The sequence below is a fragment of the Eretmochelys imbricata genome, chromosome 4 (genome assembly GCF_965152235.1).
Source record: "Eretmochelys imbricata isolate rEreImb1 chromosome 4, rEreImb1.hap1, whole genome shotgun sequence".
Lineage (NCBI taxonomy): Eukaryota > Metazoa > Chordata > Testudines > Cheloniidae > Eretmochelys > Eretmochelys imbricata.
Window position 1 is genome coordinate 124,619,296 of NC_135575.1, and position 23,656 is coordinate 124,642,951.

The window sequence follows — 23,656 nt, forward strand, 5'->3', positions numbered from 1 at the left end:
AAGCACAGAGAAGGAGCACAGAAGCCCCAGACACAGCCAGAGAAACACTGGTAGCGTAACCCTGAGAAAAAAAGCTAAAGGGAGAGCTTTAGGGTAAACGACTGGCTAAAAGAGCCTTACAACTGTGAGCAAAGAAACTGTCTCCTGTTATGGATTTCTACTGTGTTCAGTAAACTGGACTTATTACATTATTTGTAAATAAACGGGAGTGCATCAAAGAAATACCTGACTCCATCACCATTTTCTCCTACTAACAAAACCAAACCACTTGATCCGGAAAATTGGCTAACCACTTGGGTCAAAAAGTGATAACAATATATATGAAGAGAAGAAAACAGCAAAGAAATTCTAGAAAGTGGGGTAGATGGTCAGAGCAACGTGAAAGGAAGATGATTTTGGTAGCAGCTTTCTGAATTAACTGGAGATGGAAGATGAGGGGGCTAAGGAATAGGAGTTTCACGTAGCCAGGGTGGGAGATATATGTTGGACATGAACAGACCATGAGGAACATTTGAATTCTGAAGATACTGTGGGAGAAGAATTGGCAAGATTTGGCAATTGCCTGGATGTGAGAGGAGAAAGAAAGAAGAATTAGAGATTCTGCAACCAAGACTGCAAGTTATGGAGACAGGAAGAATGGTGTAGTCAACAATCACACAGAAAGGGGGAAGATGGGATGGTTTTCAGGGCGCGGAGGGGGAATGGCATGAATGATATGATTTACTGAGACTTCTGGGCAGTATTTTGGCATAAACTTTTCTCTTGCTGTTACCATGTTTCTGATCCCTTTGCAGACATTGTGGTGTAATGAAAATTGTGTTAAAATTGTGATTTATCACATTACATTCTCAGACATTTTCCTGGTGCTGCTTGCAGGCAGGGGGTTCTGTAGTGGAGCATATGATCAGAGTCAGTCTTCCAACAGATAGCCTACAGTAAGGAAGGATGAACTGTGCTTCTCTGTTTTAGAGAGCAGCATGCTTTGCTGCTCTCTGTTTTGGGGTTCTTGTATGTTATCATTCTGAATGATAAGAAAGTATATGTTGCAACATTCCAGCAAGAATACTTTATGTTTTTATCTAACTTCTCTGTTTGTATGCCATGAAATATAACAGACACCATCCTCAGCGTGTGTCTATACTACAAACATTACAGTGGAACAGCCACAGCTACGCTGCTCTAGTGTAGACACTTACAAAAGTGATGGAAAGGGTTTTTCCATCACTATAGTAAAACCACCCTCCTCAAAGGTGATAGCTAGGTAGAAAGAAGGATTCTTCTTTAAAGTGTAGACATATTTAAGTGAATTTACTACCTTCTGATAGGTTTCAGAGTAGCAGCCGTGTTAGTCTGTATTCGCAAAAGAAAAGGAGTACTTGTGGCACCTTAGAGACTAACAAATTTATTTGAGCATAAGCTTTCGTGAGCTACAGCTCACTTCATCAGATGCATACAGTGGAAAATACAGTGGGGAGATTTATATACATAGAGAACATGAAACAATGGGTGTTACCATACGCACTGTAACGAGAGTGATCACTTAAGGTGAACTATTACCAGCAGGAGAGCAGGGGGGAAAAAACCTTTTGTAGTGATAATCAAAGTGGGCTATTTCCAGTAGTTGACAAGAATGCCTGAGGAACAGTGGGGAGGTGGAGGGAGGGGGAAATAAACAAGGGGAAATAGTTTTACTTTGTGTAATGACTGTGACAAAGTTCCTGCTCTACCTTGGTGGGTCTTGCGCTTATTTGTGGATTTGCTCTCCTTGGAGCTTCACGGCAGCCCTCAGCTTGGCCGTTTTTCTGAACCCACAGTCCAGGTTGATTCCTCCTGTGTCTGACCAGGAGTTGGGAGGATTTGGGGGAACCTGGGCCCACCCTCTACTCCAGGTCCCAGCCCAGTATGCCAACATTTTGCCCAGTATGCCAACATTTTAAGTCAGCCATAAAAATGTTGGCATACTGTGGGGCGATGTGGGTACCCATAGCAGTGCCGCTGATTTGAAGGTATACATTGACCCCAAATATGAAATAGTTATGGGTAAGGACAAAGTCACAAAGCTCAGCCACCAGGTTTACCGTGACATTATCGGGGATACTGTTCCTGACGGCTTGTAGTCCATCTTTGTGTGGAATGTTGGTGTAGAGGGCTTCTGCATCCATAGTGGCCACGATGGTGTTTTCAGGAAGATCACTGATGGATTGTAGTTTCCTCAGGAAGTCAGTGGTGTCTCGAAGATAGCTGGGAGTGCTGATAGCATAGGGCCTGAGGAGGGAGTCTACATAGCCAGACAATTCTGCTGTCAGGGTGCCAATGCCTGAGATGATGGGGCGTCCAGGATTTCCAGTTTTATGGATTTTGGGTAGCAGATAGAATACCCCAGGTTGGGGTTCCATGGGTGTGTCTGTGTGGATTTGTTCTTGTGCCAGTCCTTGCTTACAGACAGCCCCCCAACCTGAAGCAAATACTCACCAGCAACCGCAAACCACACAACAGAACCACTAACCCAGGAACCTATCCTTGCAACAAAGCCCGTTGCCAACTGTGTCTACATATCTATTCAGGGGACACCATCGCAGGGCCTAATCACATCAGCCACACTATCAGAGGCTCGTTCACCTGCACATCTACCAATGTGATATATGCCATCATGTGCCAGCAATGCCCCTCTGCCATGTACATTGGCCAAACTGGACGGTCTCTATGTAAAAGAATAAATGGACACAAATCAGATGTCAAGAATTATAACATTCAAAAACCAGTTGGAGAACTCTTCAATCTCTTTGGTCATTCCATTACAGACCTAAAAGTTGTAATTCTTCAACAAAACAACTTCAAAAACAGACTCCAATGAGAGACTGCTGAATTGGAATTAATTTGCAAACTGGATACAATTAACTTCGGCTTGAACAGAGACTGGGAGTGGATGTGTCATTACACAAAGTAAAACTATTTCCCCTTGTTTATTTCCCCGCACCCCACCCCCCACTGTTCCTCAGACATTCTTGTCAACTGCTGGAAATGGCCCACCTTGATTATCACTACAAAAGGTCCCCACCCCCTCACCGCGCCGCTCTCCTGCGGTAATAGCTCATCTTAAGTGATCACTCTCATTACAGTGTGTATGGTAACACCCATTGTTTTATGTTCTCTATGTATGTAAATCTCCCCACTGTATTTTCCACTGAATGCATCCGATGAAGTGAGCTGTAGCTCACGAAAGCTTATGCTCAAATAAATTTGTTAGTCTCTAAGGTGCCACAAGTCCTCCTTTTCTTCTACCTTCTGATGTAATTGGTTGCCGTTCTGTTTACTCACCAGGTTCTTCAGGGCCAGTAGAAGTTCCAAGTTCTGCAGGTGGTGCCATGAACCCAAAACCACCTTTAGGACCTAGAACATTGAAAAATTTCCAACATATTTGGTCCCACTGTAGCTAGTAAATTGGATGGTGACGATAATGTATACAATTGCTTTCTTGTAGTTTCTAGACACATAATCTAAATAACAATGCTAAAAACCAATTGAAGAGCTAAATACAGGCCAAGTAGAAGACATTCATATTTTCTAATGAGAACAACTGCAAGGAATAAACATTAACACAGTTTTAAAACTTCTCAACTGAGAGCTGTTGGCGTAAATGTGCATTTTACCATAAACTGCAGTAGGAGTAATATCGAGCCTTGAGTGTAGGTTTCAGTGAGGGGTGGGAGGTTGATCTTGGGAGCTCCTGGAAGGCCCTGATTAAAGTTCCATCACCAGAATGGCGGGATGATTTTCCCGACTGGGATGGAGTTCGCCTCTTCCCTGGAAATTGCTTAAGCCATCCCTCCCAGAGATGATTCTGCTTGCTGACAGGAAATTTGTCATCTTTGGAATGGACCACGTTGCACCACATCACAAGTGTTTACAAAACATACCCCAGGGAGAATACCCCCAGCTACCTCTACAGAATCACACACCATCCCAATCAAAATTATGTAAAAGGAAGGCAATACTATACTATCAATATACTTGCATTAGGTTTTCATCTACACATATTCCAGCTTAATGTGCTTGTTTGCCCTTGTTTGTCTCCTCCCTCCTTCGTTTTTACGGTGACGTATATTTTAAAAGGCCCTCACCGCCAGTATATAGGATTTATCACAGGCTAAGGTGGAAAATGTTTGTGGGAGCCCCTTGTTAAAATATTGGCAGCATTTCACTGACATGAATAGGATTAGTGCCTGTGCTTTGGCACACATCCCACCTGTCACTCCCTTTTCTAAACTTATCCCATCTGTCAATGCCATTTCTAACAAAATATTAATTCATCTACAAATTGAATGGAAAAATAAGCCATAAGACAGAGGAAAATATCACTATTAAATATCACTTTTTAAAATATTTTATTTTATGGGAAAAGTTACACACTTTTATGTACACACCACCCCCCTTTAACTCACTATACTTACCAGCTTGCAGAGTGTGCCCTTTGGGTATTTTCAGAGATCCAGAAGCTGCCATGACAGAAGAAGCACCTGTTTTTAAAGAGAAATCTGCACATTAATACAAACTATCCTTCGTTAGGATTAGCTGTCTGTTGTGCCCACGCATTCACAGTCAATGTTTCCAAATAAATTACCCTGGAAAAAGAAATCATTGGTAAGAAACAAAAGATTGCTTTTGTCATTGGAGGTCTTTGTTCCAATAGCTCCCTTTTTCAGTTCATTGAAATCCTCATCTTGTAATTGTTGTTATATAAATTAATTCTTCTGTGTTGTTTCTTTGGAACAAAGAATCCCCCCAAAAAGTTTCCACTGGCCAGAAGCTGCCATCCCTACTCACCCAATCAATGGGCCTATTCACAGAGTAAGGTACTACTACCTAGTGTGGGTAAGAGGGACAGAATCACCCCCAAAGTTTCAGTTGTGAATTGCTGCTGCTGCAACCCTAACTGTGGTTTTGGAATAGTTTAGCCACAAAACTTGGTGCTGTAATTAATGTCTCATCAGACCTGATCCAAAACAATCGAATTGTAGGCATGATGCAATGAATAAGCAACAAATAGAGTGGGGAAGGGCCAGGCTTTGACTTCAGTGGGTTTGGATCCAGCCCTCGCTTGAGCCGATGAAACATTGTTCAGAGCTTTACTGTCTGATTTAATCACAGGAGTCTGAGATAACATGAAAAGTAGATTATCCAGACCATCTCTCCATCAATCCAGAATTGCTCAGTATGGTACAGATGTAGAAATATACATCAGATTTATACCATTTCCAAGTTATATAACCTGTTAAGACTGTTATTATGACATCTATTTAGGCAATTTAGAACAGAGTCACTTTTAATTGTGGGCACCATTACTCATGATGAGTTGCACTTACACAAAGAATCCCAGTGGGGCTCGTTGTGTGTGTAAGTGCTACTCAGTTTAAGTAAGGGTGGGGGACTATGCCCTTTATTGTCTTTTTTTAATACCACACTACTGGTGACAGAACAGCTGCGCTGTGTGCTGTTTGGCAGAAGGAGACTGCATTTGGTACCTGGTGTAGAATTACCATCACCTCCTAAAATTATGAAGATTCCTTGAAGAGGTGAGTGACTGAGTTTCGGAGACACAGTTTAAAAATAGCCAAGCATATCTTACCCTCACCTTGAAGAAATTATATAAAATAAACAGGCTCTCAATATTGAACTGTCAAACAAAGCTGAATAACCAAGGAATCATGCTAAATCGAAGCAACACAAAGATGATTTAAGTCAAATATGAATACAGATTAGAGGGCGGTAAACAAATACTTCACAAGTACACAGCTGGACAAAAATCTCAGCATTACAGTACTTGTGCACACAAAAGTATGTACTCTATAACCAGAGGACACAACACACATTTTAAAAAGTATCTAATACTGAGGAACTGGATTTAAAAACAAAAACAAAAAAAACCCCTCAAATGGGGCCAGTTTATAGAGCTCTTATACACCCCGGTGAGCACTTATTCACTCAGTCACATTGGTTTCAATGGAAATACTCACATGAGTAAATGTTCCTTAGAGTGAAAAAGTGTTTCACAATCTGGCCTCCTGGTAATGACCAGCTATGTTTTCATTGTGATTGGTTTTCTTTTTCCTCCTCTAGCTTCCCAGAGGCTATAATGTGCCCCTCTGTGCGTCTTTGAGACGTAATAAACTTTATGCAAATGACAGTTTCAACTTTTTAGGAGAGACAGACACAGATGTTTCTTAACTGCATTGTAATAAGTTTCATTTTCCTGTTCATCACAAAACTGAGCTGAGTGAGTTTAATCAGGAACTCAGTGCAATTCAATAGGATTCATCCAGGAGGGCAGGTGGATTTTTAAGCAACATTCTATGAGTTGTGGAAGAAGAGAATCTGCCCTGACATTTGTAAAAAAAAAAACCAAAGAGAGAAAATAAACAATTAAAATTAAATATTTGAATCCATTTATGGTCAGGTTGATGTTACCCACTGGGCATAATCTGGTGACTGACGTACTTATGTTTGGAATTTCATGTGAAGTCTTTTCATGTGGCTTTGAACTCCATATTACATCTACTTGTGCTAATGGAGAACATTAAAATAAATACATTGTCTGTTGAGACAGGATGTGATGTCCCCCTGCTTCTTTAGAACCACACATATGGTATGTCCTGTTCTTTGTTACGGACACAAGCATACATAATGCAGCAAATGAGAGGAGCTGGCTGACAAGGTAAATTTTCAAGAATTTGAAGCACCCATCTCCATGACAGGCATTCTCTTTCCCTCTCCAAGCTCTTCTGCCAGGCGACTTCATATGATGTGTTTTTGAGGGGTTTTACAGTTCTTGGTGATGTCCATTTTTAGCATGGCTGACTCTGCCATGCCCTGTGTTCAAATGCATTAACTCATTTATAAAACTGTTTACATTTTACTTCTCATGCTAAGAGGAAAAAAATGTTCAATATGGAGCAAAGAATTGGTACCCTTCCGAGGCATTTTTCTTGTGAAAATCAAGTCCACATACATTCTATCCATAGAATTGCACTCATATAGCTCCTGCAGCTATGACAAAAAGAATCAACACTTGAAATGGCCAGCTGACCTGCTTGTAGCTTCATGTCAGTAGTCAGTCCTTTATGCCGATTCTTCAATGGTCAGAATGTTTTGCTATGTATGCAGTTAAGTAGATAATGCGTAAAAATCTCATAAAAACAAAATGAGAGATTACGGAGGTTCAAGTACAAATATTATAAACTGAGCCTTACGAGTTAAATTTTCAAACTTTGCCACCTATGTGATGGCCACTAATAGGAATGTGCACATGTTAAACAAGCGCTTACGTGCACAAGCTCCTTGTTTGCATTCACAACGTTGGCAACAAGGTCTGAATGTCTAGACTGCCTTATTGTCTGGAAAAGTCATTACCTACAGAAAAGGAAAATAGTTTAAGTTCTGCGATAAAGTTGTGTTACTTGCTGCATTAAAACTAGATGAGGCACCTAAATCTGCTCAGCACATCACTTAATTAGATGCAAATTCTTTCATCTCTCTTTCTTTGAAGAGAGATGTTATCTTACATAATAGAGCATCCAAAGCATTGTGCCATTGTGACTGTTTGACGATGGGGAAACTTTGGGTGTGTTTGTTTTTATCGAAACATATCAGAAGACTTGCTGGTGCTGTAATTCATTTATAAGATCTCCCCTGCTTGTATCTTTCTGCTATTTTAAAGTGATTTCACACCTTATTTATGTGACAAATAGTGTTTAACTATGGTGCACAAATCCGCGGACATCTACAAACATTTCTACTGTTTCTGAAGAGATCTTGCCATACTCTGAAATATTCCCCGTCTTTATAATGGGGAATTTCTACAGATAGGATAGAATCTTTCAAAACCGTACACATTTTTAAGGGCACCCCATAGTCATGATATTGTCTAAACTGTGTGACAGGGTCAGGCCAGATGGCTACAGAAGCGTGATAGAAGGCATATATATTAGTCCCAGATTAAGTAGATCCTTTTTCCCTGGGTTAGGTGACAGGGGCAGTTCCAGAACAAGCAGGAACTTGCTGGAACCAGTTTTGGCAGGCAGGCTAATTACGACACCTGGAGCCAATTAAGAAGAAGCTGCTAGAATCAGTTAGGACAGGCTGGCTAATCAGGGCACCTGGGTTTAAAAAGGACCTCACTTCAGTTAGGGAGAGGTGCATAAGGAGCTGGGAGTGAGAGGATGTGCTGCTGGAGGACTGAGGAGTACAAGCATTATCAGACATCAGGAGGAAGGTCCTGCAGTGAGGATAAAGAAGGTGTTGGAAGGAGGCCCTGGGGAAATAGCCCACGGAGTTGTAGCTGTCGCACAGCTGTTCCAGGAGATACTCTAGACAGCTGCAATCCACAGGGCCCTGGGCTGGAATGCGGAGTAGAGGGCGGCCCCAGGTTCCCCCCAAACCTCCCAACTCCTGATCAGACACAGGAGGAGTTGACCTGGATTGTGGGTTCCACCAAAGGGGAGGTCTCTGGGCTGTTCCCCAACCTACATGGTGGATCAGCAGAGACTGCGTGGGTGGTTATTCTCTTTTTCCCCATGCTGGCCAGTGATGAGGTTATCTGAGTGAACGTCAGATATGAGCCATGAGAGTGGCCTAACCGAGGGCTGCCGTGAATCTCTGAGGCAAGCAAATCCGCCAATAAGCGCAGGACCCACCAAGGTAGAGGACGAACTTTGTTACAACAGTTTATGATTCTTTGTGGCGCCAGGAAGAGCCAGGCAGGGGTCCCTATGACATATAAAGAATATAAAATTCCCCATGCTGATTAACCCTCTCAGGTCCAGTCCTTCTGTCCTTAAAGGTTGGAAGGTGCCAAGGCTGGCATTTTCAGTTTCCTATCTCGGGTGCCTCTCCTTATGGGCACTGTTTGACAGATGTATTTTCAAACGTATATTAGATGTGTCTGCTGTAAACATGTTGATGCACCCCAAGTCCAGGATCTGTGTAGGCCAACGATGAAGGTCATGAGAATGGATTTCCTTAAAGGAAAAACCCTGGCACCCACACCATGCTGGCACACAAGAGTCTGCATCTGTGTTCACCACAGAGTTGAGATCTGCAGGCTCCCTGCTTCTCAGCGCTAGGGGAGCTGGGGCAGGCGAGGAATGGAGGCAGGAGAATACTAGAGCATCTTATTTGTGTAGTCACAGCTCCATCACCCTTTGCCTCCCATGGAGCAGGGACTAGGACCCATGGGCTCTACTTCCACTCTGAAGAGGAAATAGCAGCCACTGAGTGATTCTGCAAGTGCCCATGGTGTTATAGGAAGGATTCCTTCCCTTCTTGCCCCAGCACAGATCCCATTATTCAGATGTGCACTCAGGCCAAGATTTAGCCCTTAAATAAAATATATAAACTGATTAAAATTCTGTACCAGTTTATCTACACTTTTTCTGAGCTCATTTCCTTTTTTCTAAAGGAATTTTAATTGTGTGCTCATAAGATTCAGTACAGTCAAGCAAGAGTAAGTCATATGACAGAAGACTATTTATTATTAATCAATTTCTCATCATAAAAACTCTGCTATATTAAAATCTCTATCACTGCCAAGGATGACATATTAAGTGTGGACAATGTTCAAAATATAATCCTTTTTTGGTCCAATAAAATATTACAATCTACTTTATCTTTCCCCCACCTCAAGGACTGATGATAAATTTCCTGCCATGCTTTCATGAATTATAAATTACCTTCAGCCTTGTCAGTGGCCACCAAGTCACCATGGCACGGATTCTTCTCTTGCAGTGATCTAAGTCAGGAATAACCCCCCTGAAATCAATGAAGGTACAACTGTAACTAGCTTCAGGAGAGGGGAACGAGGCTGAACAGTTCTGCAGTAAAAGAGATGTGCTCCTAAAAAGCCGCTTCTTCTTCTTCTTCATAAGAGCTAAATTACCAGATAGTTTGGTTTAATTTCAGCACCCATTCCCTCTCTGTTATATATATCACTTTAAGCTGTCTTGGGTTTCTCTCTTCCGTTCTTTATCTACATAACAACAATTTAACCAAGATACCATGTTCATAATTAGCATCCTGACATTTCAGTGCATTCCATTCCATGGCACTGTTTTGCCTATATTCCTTTATTCATCCTCCAGAACATTTCCAAGTCAAGCTTTATGCAGATTTTGTATAACAAGCAAAGAAGTTGTCACGTGGAGAAAGCTCTGTTGTGATGCAGATGATACCTATCATTTGAAAGATGAAAAAAAGGAACTGCATGCACAAGAAATGGAAAAGTTTTAATGACGATGACGCCTAATTATATTCAGGTTCACTGCTTTAGGGGGGGGATTATCTGCTACGATTCTAATTAAGTTCCTGATTTTGGACAGGCAATTAAAAAATGAAGGCAAAATTCTGTCTGACTCCTGTGAGTGCAAAAAGTGGTGGTAGAAACTGTGAGGCCACCACAACTTTGTCCCAATACATAGGTCCTGTGCAAGGCTAGAGTCACCAATGGTGCTAGTTGTTGCAAAGGATGGGGAGGTGGAGGGAATATTGGCCTATCCTTTTCAAGCACTTGCCAGCAGAGCTTCCCCTAATCAGAAGGGACTTCCTTCTTCAAAGCTGGTTCTGTGGTGGTACTACTGGCTCCTGAAGGCATCGTGCTTACTTGAGCACACATACCTACAGGGAACAGCTCCATTCCAGCTCCTCCCATAGATACTATCACAATGCCATAATGGAGCTCAGGATATCTTAGTCCTGCAAATCCAGCAGAACCAAGTTTTCCAGGGAGTCTACTTCCATCTCATTCTGCTCAGCCTTGCTGAAGTTTTTAAGACAGATACAACACATGATTTTAAAACAGAATTAAATTATTAATTTCACCAGGTTATTTTGCACTTAGTAGCAGTTCTTGAAAGACATTTAAACAAAAGTGTTATTCACTGACATATTTGTGAACACTTTTTCCACAGCATGTTTGAGTTGATATTAGAATTAAACACATTTCTTTTAAGCTGAGAAATATTTAACCTATTGTGTTCATGCCACTGGTAGCTGAACATGTAACTCCAGTTGTTCATTCAAAACTGAAGTGATTAGCAAGAGAAATGTTTTATAGAGCACATAGAACTTCATGGCACTGCAAAGATGTCTTTGCATTTGTGCAAGGTATTTATGTGCATAGTTCAGGCAATTGTTTATGTAAATTGAGGATTAAGATGCACAGAGAAACAGGCATGTGACTAATTGGGTTGCTGCATGTTCAGGTAACAGAATTGTGCATGCAGTTACACGCACAAATTATACACGTGAATGTGTACAGCTTGCACCATGGCTTTTCGTGTGCATGGCCTATTTGGCCAATTCATTAGATCAGTTACCTCAAATTAAGTGATTTTTCTCAAAACTCCTGGTCAGAGACGGTCTTTAGTTTGGCACCAGCAAATGAAAGGCAGGGGATGAAAACGGAGATAAAAAAATATATGTAATAAAGAAATGTGGGCAAGCTCTAATGAGGCTCCCTAAGCCTGATACAATTCTTTGAAATACGATTGGAGAACAACGTGACCTGGATTAAAGATGAAGGAAGCAAGATATCAGGATAGTATTACTTTCCGAAGCATTGCAACACATCAGGTTCAGTTACATTTGATGAGTCTGCAAATACAAAGACAATACTTTAAAAGGAAGCATCTGAGAATGATAAAGATGAGACACTGAGAAAGAAGTTGTGTGGGTTTCTTATACAGAATTTAAAAAGAAATTCCAAAGATGCAGTTATAAAAAAGTAGAAGAGATGAAAATATCACAAAGGAGGCTAAGAAAATAAAAGTTAGATGAAGGAATAATTAAAAAAAAAAAGATTGTTTGGACTTTTATAGAAGTGTTCTTACCTTCCTTTGCCACTCTTGCATTTTCTGATCTTTATCACACATTCTATATCTTGCCCACTAGTTGCGTTCAAATCCCCACTTTTCTTTATCCTGCTGATTTCTTCTTCTTTCTGTCAGATGGTGAATTATATTGATCCATTTTCAATTAATATTCTTGCCATGTATTTTTGCTTGTGTCAATGACTTTCAAATCTTCTCACCCTTTAAAGAAAAGATCTATTTTCTCACTAAGTGGATATTTAATTGTAAATTTTAAGAGAGCTTTGCATCTGTTTCCCATTTTCCTTGTGTTCAGATGGATAACAGGGAGAAGATTGTAAATTTTCAAAGAAATTTCTCTTAGTGGCACATTTATAATAATGTTGTGTGACTCTCTTTCTCTGCTGCAAAAAAATATTATAATCCCAACTAGGTTTTTCTTTATGCATACTTTTTTTTAAAATTATGGCAGAATTCTTCATCTCATGAACATCTTGATCTTCTGAAGTACATCAGTGGGTTTATATAATGTACTGTTAGATTTGCTTTGCTTAGATGAGCAAACATTTCCTGTAGATATAGCCATTATACTCTCATTATGATTACATTTCCTTTGCTAAAAGATAACACATTGAAATATACTCAGATGCAAAACCACAGCATACGCTTCCTTTTGCCAGCTTCATTACATGCATTTATATTATTATGATCCCATTAATAATTCCACTATTGTTTTTGTTCTGTTGAAGTTGTCATTTGACTTTTAAATTACTTGGAGCTAGATTGTTACACCATTACTCATGTTAAGTAATACTCTTAGGGCTTGTCTCCTCTTACCAGGGGATTGATGCATGACGATCGATCCACCAGGGTGTCGATTTAGCGGGTCTAGTGAAGACATGCTAAATCGACTGCTGATCACTCTCCCGTTGACTTTGCTACTCCACCGGCACGAGAAGTGTAAGGTAAGTCGACAGGAGGGTTTCCCCTGTCGACCTAGTGCAATGTAGACACCACTAAGGTATGTCGACTCCAGCTATGTTATTCACATAGCTGGAGTTTCGTAACTTAAGTCGACTTAGCCCTGTAGTGTAGACCTGCCCTTAGTATCCCTATTCATCTCAGTGTGACTACTCAAGGAGTAAGGCACTACTAATAAGAGTAACAATCCAGCCCTTTGTATTATATCCTCCTGCAATGCATTAGAATTATTCCATTACTTCTGAGTATCACCACTGTAAGAAAATGCTTATTTGCTTAAGTAAAATGTTCTAGTGCGTAATATATAAAAAAGCCAAAAAGTATGATGTATTTTTTCAAGAAGGGTGGCCTCCCTTTTTGCTGACCCAGCATACTCCCAGGAAATCTGCACATTAATTGTGAGCACAAATCTGTGTGCGTGTACCTCTACCTACTTGACAGCATGCACAAATCAGGCAATTAGAGATACAAATACTCGCCAGATGAAGATATACCCCAGATAAAAAGTGCAAGTTGCCACAATCAAGTGATCCTTTTCAAAGCTGAAATTTACACCTACATCTTGTGCTCCTGCAAAGTATTGAAGGTGCAAATACTGGTACTTAGACAACTACTTCCTCTGCACACAAAATCATGGAGTAAGTAGTCTATGTGCTATTATTTGAACCTATAGTTTTGCAAGTTGAAATAATGGCGACCCAAATATTGCAGCTAAAAATTGCAACTACAAATAAGAGGCCTTGCTGAATTTTAATCCTTAATTAGTTTAAACTTCATTTGTTCTATTTTATAAACATTTCCATCATAAAGCAGACCTCTAATTTGTTTAGGATAACATTACTAAATATTAGAAGGAAAGAGGACAAAATTAGAAGCAGTCATCCAAATTCTGCTTTCTGTTACACCTGTATAAATCTGGAGTAACTCCACTGACTATACTGCAGTAACAGAGAACAAGAGTTGCCATATGGTTCTAAATGAAGTTTCTCCTCCTTACACAATGCAAATCGTCCTAATAACAAGTGATCTTCATTAGAAGACTTTCTGGTGTTTGATTTGTTCATTCCAGAATCAATCTATTCGTGATATCATAAAATCCAGCTGTTAAAGAAGTAGGATAGATGGTTTAAAATGAAAAACAAATATGTAAACACAATTTTGTTTTGTTTTTTATGTATATCAGAAGCAGGAAACCTGGGACAAAATCAGTGGGTCCATGGGGCTACCAGGAAGTAAAGGGAGCAGTTAAGGAAGATAAGGATGTTGCAGAGTTGCTATACAACTTCTTTGCAACTGTCTTCACCAAAGACAATGTGGGGGTGCTACATACCCCAGATTGACTGTACTCTTTTCAGATAATAAAAATGAAATCTTATCAGAGACCAAGACGATTCATAGATTCCAAGGCCAAAAGAGAATATTATGATCATCTACTCTGACCTACATAACACAAGCCATAGAACGTCCCCAAAAATAATCCCTAAAACATGTATTTTAGAAAAACATCCAATCTTGATTTGAAAATACTTAGTGATGGAGAATCCACCACCACCCTTGGTAAATTGTTCCAATGGTTAATTATCTCACCTTTAAAAATTTACGCCTTATTTCCAGTCTGAATTTGTATAGCTTCATCTTCCAGCCATTAGATCGTGTTATACCTTTCTCTGAAAGAGAAGGTGCTGGAACAATATGGTAAATTAGACAGAGACCTTAGGGAGAGTAAGATATTTTACTGACAGACATAATTTCCATGCAAAAGTATATAACACGTTGTCGTTACCTAAGTAACCTGAGGTCATAGTTAATCTTGTAAGCCAGATTTGTAGCTTCTTTTCCAGCTTTTGTGAATCAGTGTAGTTCCACAATGGAGCTGCACTGATTTAAACTAGCTGAGGTTCTGGCCCTATGCATCTGAATGTTATTTAGAGGACCTGGATGTGTACATTATGAATGGTTCTATGTGCGCAGCGAAAGGAAGCTTGTTGTGGAGGTGAAGAGTCTTCGGCTGCCTGGAAATATGAATGAGCTTGAGTGGAAGTCATGTGAGCTGAGTTTACTCTGGATGCTACTTAGCCTTAACCATTCACCCCGACCTTATTGATTGTATTGGTAGGAAATGCACTTGAGCAACCTTACCTCTAAATTAAATACTTTTTTCAAGTTTGTGAACCCATGTCTTGTGTTGAACAGCAGTTGAAGACACTACAGATTTTTAATATATTTTACAAAAATGTAAATCATACAGACTGCACTAGAATAGCCAACCGCAGGGGGAATCCTTTTCCACAAAGAAACTCAGTCCCGAATGTAGTGTCCTTATATGGTCAACAATCCCGCAGACTGCAAGATTTGGCCTTCAATTTGCACCCCCCACACACACACCCTTTTTGGCAAATTGGGATTACAAATAGTAATATTTAGCAAACCAAACAACTAAATGGGCTCCTACCTGGGAGAGCTGGTAAGACTCCAGACTGTAAAACTGCTGTTCCCTAAACAAAACAGAAAGGGTTAGAATGAAATCTTTCTTTACATGTAACAAAGGTTACACAAAAGTACAATCAACATTGTGAAGGAGTCTTTAGTTACGCAAAAAAGCCTTTTTAAGATCCGGAACAGCAACAAAAATACCCTGGAAAAAATGTATAAACAATACCTATATGAAATGTCTACAATATACTTTTAAGGGTCACTAACTTTACTTTGACTGCTTTGAAACATACAAAAACAGCTACTCTGAAACTCAGCACTGATTATGAATTAATTATTCATTAATGGCTATTAGCCAGGATGGGTAAGGAATGGTGTCCCTAGACTCTGTTTGTCAGAGGGTGGAGATGGATGGCAGGAGAGAGATCACTTGATCATTACCTGTTAGGTTCACTCCCTCTGGGGCACCTGGCACTGGCCACTGTCAGTAGACAGAATACTGGGCTGGATGGACCTTTGGCCTGACCCAGTATGGCCATTCTTATGTTATGTTCTTATGTAATTATGAATTAAGTGAGAAAAAAGCAGCTCAACTCTCTAATTCAAGATTAGATAAAATCAGAGTAACAGGTTTAATGTAAGGCTGTATGTGTGCTTGAGTCTCTCCATATGCAATATAATAGATCACATTCACCTCGCCACAAGCAGAGTTAGACTTCCAAAAAAATCTGAAATAATTTTTCTCAATCAGTAGAAAACAAAATAAAACTGTCCACATTAATTATTAGCTACATCGAAATTCAAGTCACATGGAATTCCTGCAGGAAACATGCACAAAGAAAATGTGTTATTTTAAAATCTAAAAACCATGATGCGATATGCCACTGGGTGACAGTGTAGTGTGGCACCAAACACTGATGACTGGGGAAACTGTGTGGGATGATTCATTATCTGTGAGAAAAATCTAAGCACTGTGGCAGATGTACAGCTCAAGTTTTTACTAGTAATCAATCTGTTAGGCGATCTTCAAAAGGCTGTTATTTTTACTCTAGCAGCCCTATATCTTTTCCAATGCCTATATAATGTCAGACTTTGCTTATGCTTTTTTTGGTTGATAACACATTAATTCAGGGACAAACTCATGCAATAAAAATCTTTCAATTTATTTACTTCCTTCAAGTTCTTATTCTCAACTGCCTACCTCTGTTCAGAAGTTATATACATAAATTCAGTAAAAAATAAATAAATACAGTATTAGGGACCTGGTCCGACTCCCATTAAAGTAAATGGAAAGACTCCCATCTATTTGGATGGGAGTGGGATTGGCCCCTAAAGATAAGAAGAAAGAATATTGGTTCAGGGAATGAAGAGAAGGTTGCTTATCTTGTGTGGTAACTGAGGTTCTTCGAGATGGTTTGTCCCTGCGGATGCTCCACTTTAGGGTTTCTAGACACCTATAGTGGAGCACCCACAAGGATGCTCCTCCAAGAAGAACTAGACAGTAGAAAGAATTCTGCTCAAGCTCTTTTAATGTTAAACAACAAGAGACAAGTATTTAGATTTGCAATGTAAAACCACCTCTACCTGTGGGAAGAGCACACAGGAGACAATTTCAGGCGTTGACTGACTCCACTACAGTCATGAAATCTAAAGCTTCAATATTTACTTGTGTAATCCTGCTTGCTATATTTTTTAACATTTGGGAGATTGATGATGAGCAATTGTTTACACTGGGAGGAAAGAAAACACCCTATAAAAAGAAGCAGAGCCAAGATTTCATTTCTGAAGGATAAATCTAGCAGCATTTCAGAAAAAGAAAAGAGCATTTGATCAAATTAAACTCAAGTGTTGCTGTTCATTTCTATAGTTACTGAGTGCCAATCTACAAGTGGATGCATTTCAGTGGTGAGTAAAATGTTTTTTTGCATATGTAAAGTCTGAAAAGTGTTTTGAGTTCCTTTGGGAGGAAAGTTGCTATTATAAGGGGAGTTGATCTATTATATCAACAATTATAAGGGGCGTTGACATATTTCGGTTGCCTAACTTTTTCATTATAATAGATTCTTGCAACGATTTTTGAGAAGCTATATCATCTCCATTTTAATTCTGCAGAGGTGACTCCCTGAGGCTAGAGAAGTGCCTTTTTTTTTCTTTTGTCCCATGGCAACTCAGGGTTGCTAGGTTATAATACGTTCACAATCACCACAGCTCTCATTTGTGTTCCTCAGGAAAATTCTGGAAAACTGAACATGAATATTCTAACGCTAGGCCCATGCTACCACAAGAACAGTAGCTGCCAGTTAATTTAATTAATCCAGTACCTCAAGTGACAGATTACAGTGCTGTAGATTTAGGGTTAACACCCTGCTAATGATGAAGGGTTGTGTACATATACTAATTTGTTTTTACCTTTTTCCTTTAAAAACCCCCTACATAATTACATACACAAAACCCGTGTTCAAAGAACATTTTATTTAGCTTGCAAAGTCAAGCACTCAAAAGTGAGAAAAAGCTAGATTTAAGGTTGTCAGTGCAACTTTAATTTTTCCCCATTGTGCATATGAATTATGATATCAAGAAGGGTGAAGTTTTTAACACCTATTTTGCTTCAGCCTTCATTAAAGTTTAATCATGATCAGATACTTAACACAGTTAATATTAACAATAAGAGAACGGAACACAAGCCGGAATAGAGAAAGATAAAGACTATTTAGATAAGTTAGATATATTCAGGTTGGCAGGGTCTGATGAAATTCACCCTAAAGTATTTAAGGAACTAGCTGAAGCAATCTCCAAACTATTAGTGATTATGTTTCATAACTCATGGAGGATGGGGGAAGTCCCAAAGGACTGGAGAAGGGCAAACATAGCACATTTCTTTAAAAGGGGGAACAAAGGGGACCTAGGGAATTATAGACCAGTCAACCTAACTTCAATACCTGGAAAGATACTGGAACAAATTACTAAACAATTAATTGGTAAGCACTTAGAGGATAACAGGGTAATATGTAATAGCCAACATGGATTTGTCAAGAACTAAATCATGCTTAACCAACCAGATTTCCTTCTTTGACAGGGATACTGGCCTAGTGGATAAGGTGAAAGCTGAAGACATTATATGCCTTGATTTTAATGAGGCTTTTGTCACAGTCCTACAACATTCCCATAAGCAAACTGCAGAAATGTGGTCTAGGTTAAATTACTATTAAGTGGGTTCATAACTATAACAGGGTGCTGGCCAGGAGGTCCTGAGCCAGGCCTCTGTTAGCCCAGCTCCAATTAAGAAGTATTAATTGGGGCTGGCTGAGTATGCCATGCCTAATTGCTAGAAGAGAAGCACCTGCGGGCCTTATTAGCCAGGGGGCTATATAAAGCTGGCAGGCAGGAAGGAAGTGAAGGGGGGGGGGGGGAGAGAGAGAGAGAGAGAGAGAGAGAGAGAGAGAGAGAAAAAAAAAAAAAAAAAAAAAAAGAAAGGGAAGAGCTGCCAAAGGCTGTGCATCCCTGCTGGCTGGAGAAGTTAGCTAGCTAGCTGTCCCGCAGGTTGTTGGTTTGGAGCAGACTGTAAATAGAAGGTGGTGGGAGCTGACACTGAAAATAAAAAGCACGGGTGATTCCACTCAGAAGGGGTCTCTGGCTGATTTGTTGCGAGGGAAAGCAAACGCCTCGTTACAATAACTGATTGAAAGACTGTACTCAAAGAGTAGTTATCAATGGTTCTCTGCCACAAGACTGTACTCAAAGAGTAGTTATCAATGGTTCTCTGGGAGGGTGTATCGAGTGGGGTCCCGCAAGAGTATGTCCTGGGTCCAGTAGTATTCAATATTTTCATTAGCGAGAGATTATGCTTATAAAATTTGTGGATAATGCCAAAATGGGGTGGTTGCAAGCACTTTAGAGGACAGGATTAGAAGTCAAAACAACCTGGACAAATTGGAGAATTGATCTGAAATCAACAAGATGAATTCCAATAAAGATAAGTGTAAAGTACTACACTTAAGACAGAACAATCAAATTTACAAATACAAGATGGGGAATAACTGGCTAGGCAGTAGTTTTAGTTTTTCAGTTTTATATTCTCGGATGTATAAAAGAAGTGTCATTTATAAGATATGGGAGGTAACTGTCCCACTCTACTCAGCATTGGTGAGGGCTCAGCTGGAATACTGTGTCCTCGTTTTGGGTGCCACACTTTAAGAAAGATGTGGGCAAATTGGAGAGAAGCCAGAGTAAATCAACAAAAATGAGAAAAGCTTTAGAAAAACTGACGTATGAGGAAAGTAAAAAATTGGACATGTGTAGCCTTGAGAAAAGACGACTGGGGGGGCGGGGCGGGGAGAGAGACCTAATAACAGTCTTAAAATATGTTAAGGGATATTTTGAAGAGGATGGTGATCAATTGCTCACCATGTCCACTGAAGGTAGGATAAAACGTAATCAGCTTATCAGCAGCAAGGGAGATTTAGGTTAGATATTAGAAAAAACTTTCTAACAATAAGGATAGTTAGTGCTGGAATAGGCTTCCAAGGAAGATTGTGGAATCCCCATCCTGAGAGGTTTTTAAGAACAGGTTAAGTCAAGGACCCTTCCTGCCCTGCATTAAAATGAGACATCCCCTTCCTCATTCAGCATACAGGATGGATGTGTAAAGGGCCAGAATTAAATAGCAACCTGTAGAGTGTTCTTTTAACTGTTTTGTCAAAGTACAGTCATATAAATAGATAGCAAGATATTACAGGTCCTGAGTGAGAGGTAGGACGCCGGTATGGTGGTAGTAAACTGAAAGTATTCTAATATTCTGAATAGTTTACTATTAATGTATTCAGTTTTTCTTACTTGAAGTTATCACCTGAAAAGTGGCTTTGGCACCTTCTAACTCAACAGCTCTGCTCCCTGTATGTATTTAAAGTCATAACTACTCACTTAACTGACAAAAATAAGATTTTGCTCCTTTTTAGTCCTGTCAGCACTGCAGAAGCTTAACACCTACAGGAGAATGAGTAGGATTCTTTGTTGGCTCATGCACCATCCATAGAATTGTTAATTAAATTTCATTTGCAGAATTGTTAGGGTTGCTGATGTGAGAGCTAGAAAGAATTCAGCTTGATTTTCAGATGTAAGGATGAGCTTGCATTCCTAGCAGTTCAGAAAACCACCTTTATACTTGTAAACTGAGCTAATTTGATATGGAAATAATTAAAAGCCTCAGATCATCCCTTTTTACCTTTTTGTACAGTGCCTAGCACAATGGGGCTGCGAGGTGCTATTACAATACAAATACTGAATAAAATAATAATAATAATAATGAGAACATTCAGTTACCATGAGGAGTGTGTTGCAAATGGGCAGATAGATTAGATAGACAGGAAAAATTATACAGAGAAAATCAAATAAATATGATTTTTAGATATATAATTAAAGTAGAATAGTTAGATTACAATAGGTAGATATAAAGATAGAAATGGTTAATTAGAAAAGATTAGGTAAAATTAGACAAGATTTTAGATATACAGTTAAATTAGATTAGCTAGATTTGAATATCTGGACCAGATTAAGATAGATAAGATTAGATACTAGGTGGAATAAGATATAATTAGATACGACTAGACAGGTAAAAAAATTATAGAATTGGTAGACTGAATAATTAGATAATCACTGAAAAACAGCCAACATTGAACTCCATTATGACATTTTTACTGAGTAACTTTGCAGAAAAGTGCCATACTCAAACAGAATTGCATTGTCCATCCTTTTATGCAATAGGCCATATTTTGCTGTTTCTACACCTTTTGGCCATAGCCTACAATCCTTATTTAGGGAAAAAATTCCACTCAGTCACTATGACTTTTGCCACAGTAATGACAACATTGTCAGACCCATAAGTAGTATACAAAAGTTGGCGGGGCGGGGGTGTAAGGAAACAAAAAAAGGGTTCTGTCTGTCTGCACCATTTTCAGATTATTGCATAAATTTACAAATGTAACACAACATTCTCAAATACAAAATGAAAAATATAAAGAGGTGCATAGTACAGACCTGTAAATTATAATTGAGTCAAAGCAGCAAGAAGATAATTTACCTAACTTAAATTATGTGTATCTTTGTTATGTATGGTATGAAGCGTGGACAAAGTTTATGCATAAATCCAACCATTCTGCTATGACTCATGAAATAATTTAGGTGAAGCAGCTTTCTAATGCAGGCTTTTTTATCTATGACCCAGGAGCTGGGTATTGAAATAATGTAATGCATGGACTTAGTTCAAACAACCTCACCATTACAACACCCACAGTAAACGGATATGTACCATTTGCGTATTGCACATCATGAACTTCATGTCCAAGGCTATTTTAACCCTGGTAGGGATCTGGTTGCTGTCAGATGACATTCATTTTTGATGTTCTACTTTCAAATATCTTGGGTAGGGTTCAATGATAGATGTCAGAAGGACCTACTAGGTGGATACACTGGATCATTATTCGCAGATTAGCTCGGTTACCCCCGACTAAGCGTAACCTAACTGTGGCATGCATTTCCATGTTTGCAAATCAGGACCATGGCACAAGATTTTTTATGGCCCAAAAAAGGATGCTTTTAAATGTGCCTATTCCATAGCAGCGCGTTCATCCAGTTTATATTAAGATGGTATTTGTCCACTTTAAATCCTATTAAACTACTGATTTACTTAACCAGATTTCACTTAAAACTATCAGCCAGTCAGGAACACTGTCACATGTAGAATGTGCAGCTTTTCCTTTCTTAACAGGCCTACAACCTCATTTCCAAACTACTGAAATATTAATAAACAACAATTGATCTCATCACATGTATCACTTCATACAGCCCTGATCCTGCACTGCTAAAGTTAATGGGAGTTTTGTCTTTCACTTCAGTAGATGCAGGATAAGGCTCAACAGCCCAGGTTCTCTACTCCACCAAATAAAATGGCACACAGCAAGCTTAAACCAACTGGATATTTGTACTGGAGAATTTCCCTGCATAGGGAAATTTCTGACAGCTTTAGACTGATGTAGGTGGCATCGCCACTTCCTAGGCCAGTTGTCCCCCACCTCCTCAGTATAATAAGGGGAGAAGGGAACCTGTTTGGGGCTGGGTGGGTGGTGGCTGTGCCAGGAATGTGGTGAAGCCAGGTTCCACTATGCCTGATCCCCGGTGATAAAAGCTCAGAAATTAGAATAGATTCCCTGTTGCTTTAACTTCCACCTGGGCCAAGCAGCCAGGGATAAGGGAGCCACAACAATCTCTCTGCAGCCACCACACCCCACTACATGTCCATGCTATTACTGGATGAATTGGAACCAGAGTTCCTAATTCAGGGCCATATGCACAGGAACACAGAACTGACACACTGGGTCACACGAATGTTCATATAATGTGGTATCCTAACTCTGACAGTGGCTAGCCCCACATGCTTCAGTGACGATGCAAAAATAACTTGTGTACAAGGAAAGTTTCTTTATAGCCCCTCCCCCACACTAGTTCTCTGTTGGCATAAGCCTTGCTACATGAGGATTTATATTCCAGATAGGCTCTCATATTATGTGCAAAATGAAGACATTTATAGCAACTGACATGAAAAACTGGTCTTGAAAGCTACCAGATAGAAGATTGTGATTGCTCAGTAGGATGGCACCCAGTCTTGTCTGGAAAACAAGAATTCCATTTTGTGAAAAATATTGAGGTTTTTGGCATTAGGTTCCACATTGGGACAAAGTTGAAACCTTTCTATATTTAAAAAAAAACAGGAAGAGCCAACCTCAAAATAGCCAATAGCTTAGTGGTTAGGGCACTCATCTGGGATATGAGAGAACCATACTCCCAAGTCCCTCCTCTGCCTGACTGAGACCAGGGACTTACATGTTGGCCCAGTGAATATTTAATTAGTTATACATAGTAGAACAGCTCCACCAGGAGAGATTGAGCCAGCCGGAGACTGGCTCTGTAGCTGGATGGTTAGGACACTCACAATGCGAGAGACCCACGGTCAAGTCCCTTGCCTACATCAGGCAGATCAGAAACTTGAACCTGGCTTTCCCACATCCTGGTGGTAAATTCCCAACCAGCTCTAGTCAGAGATTAATTCTGCTTGGTGCGAAGAATTTCATACATAAATACAAGGTGGAAAGTATTGATGAGTGCAATGGTACCCAATCCACCATTAATTAGTGCTGCTGCACAGGTTACGCCTTACTTAGGCACAGATTGGCAATAGAACTGTTGCATGGTCCAACATCAGGCCTGCAGGAGGATAGACAATGTATTTTTTAACCCTAGCCCCCCAAAAACATGGTAGTGATTAAATGGAGTACAAAAACCAAAAGTATATTTTCAAGGTGCTAAAATGAAATCATTTAAAACATGGCTGA

The 23,656-nt window shown here is 39.8% G+C and overlaps 1 protein-coding gene across 1 annotated transcript in view; it reads right to left on the bottom strand.

Annotated features, from left to right (window-relative positions):
• The window catches only part of DOK7 (docking protein 7), a 94,113-nt gene that overhangs the window by 11,298 nt on the left and 59,159 nt on the right, over positions 1–23,656 (bottom strand). Inside the window, exons 6-8 of the mRNA XM_077814666.1 lie at positions 15,292–15,334; positions 4,452–4,517; positions 3,319–3,390 (exon numbers count right to left, since the gene is read on the bottom strand). Of these exons, the coding sequence (XP_077670792.1) occupies positions 3,319–3,390; positions 4,452–4,517; positions 15,292–15,334 (181 nt within the window). The remainder of the gene's footprint in view (positions 1–3,318; positions 3,391–4,451; positions 4,518–15,291; positions 15,335–23,656) is intronic.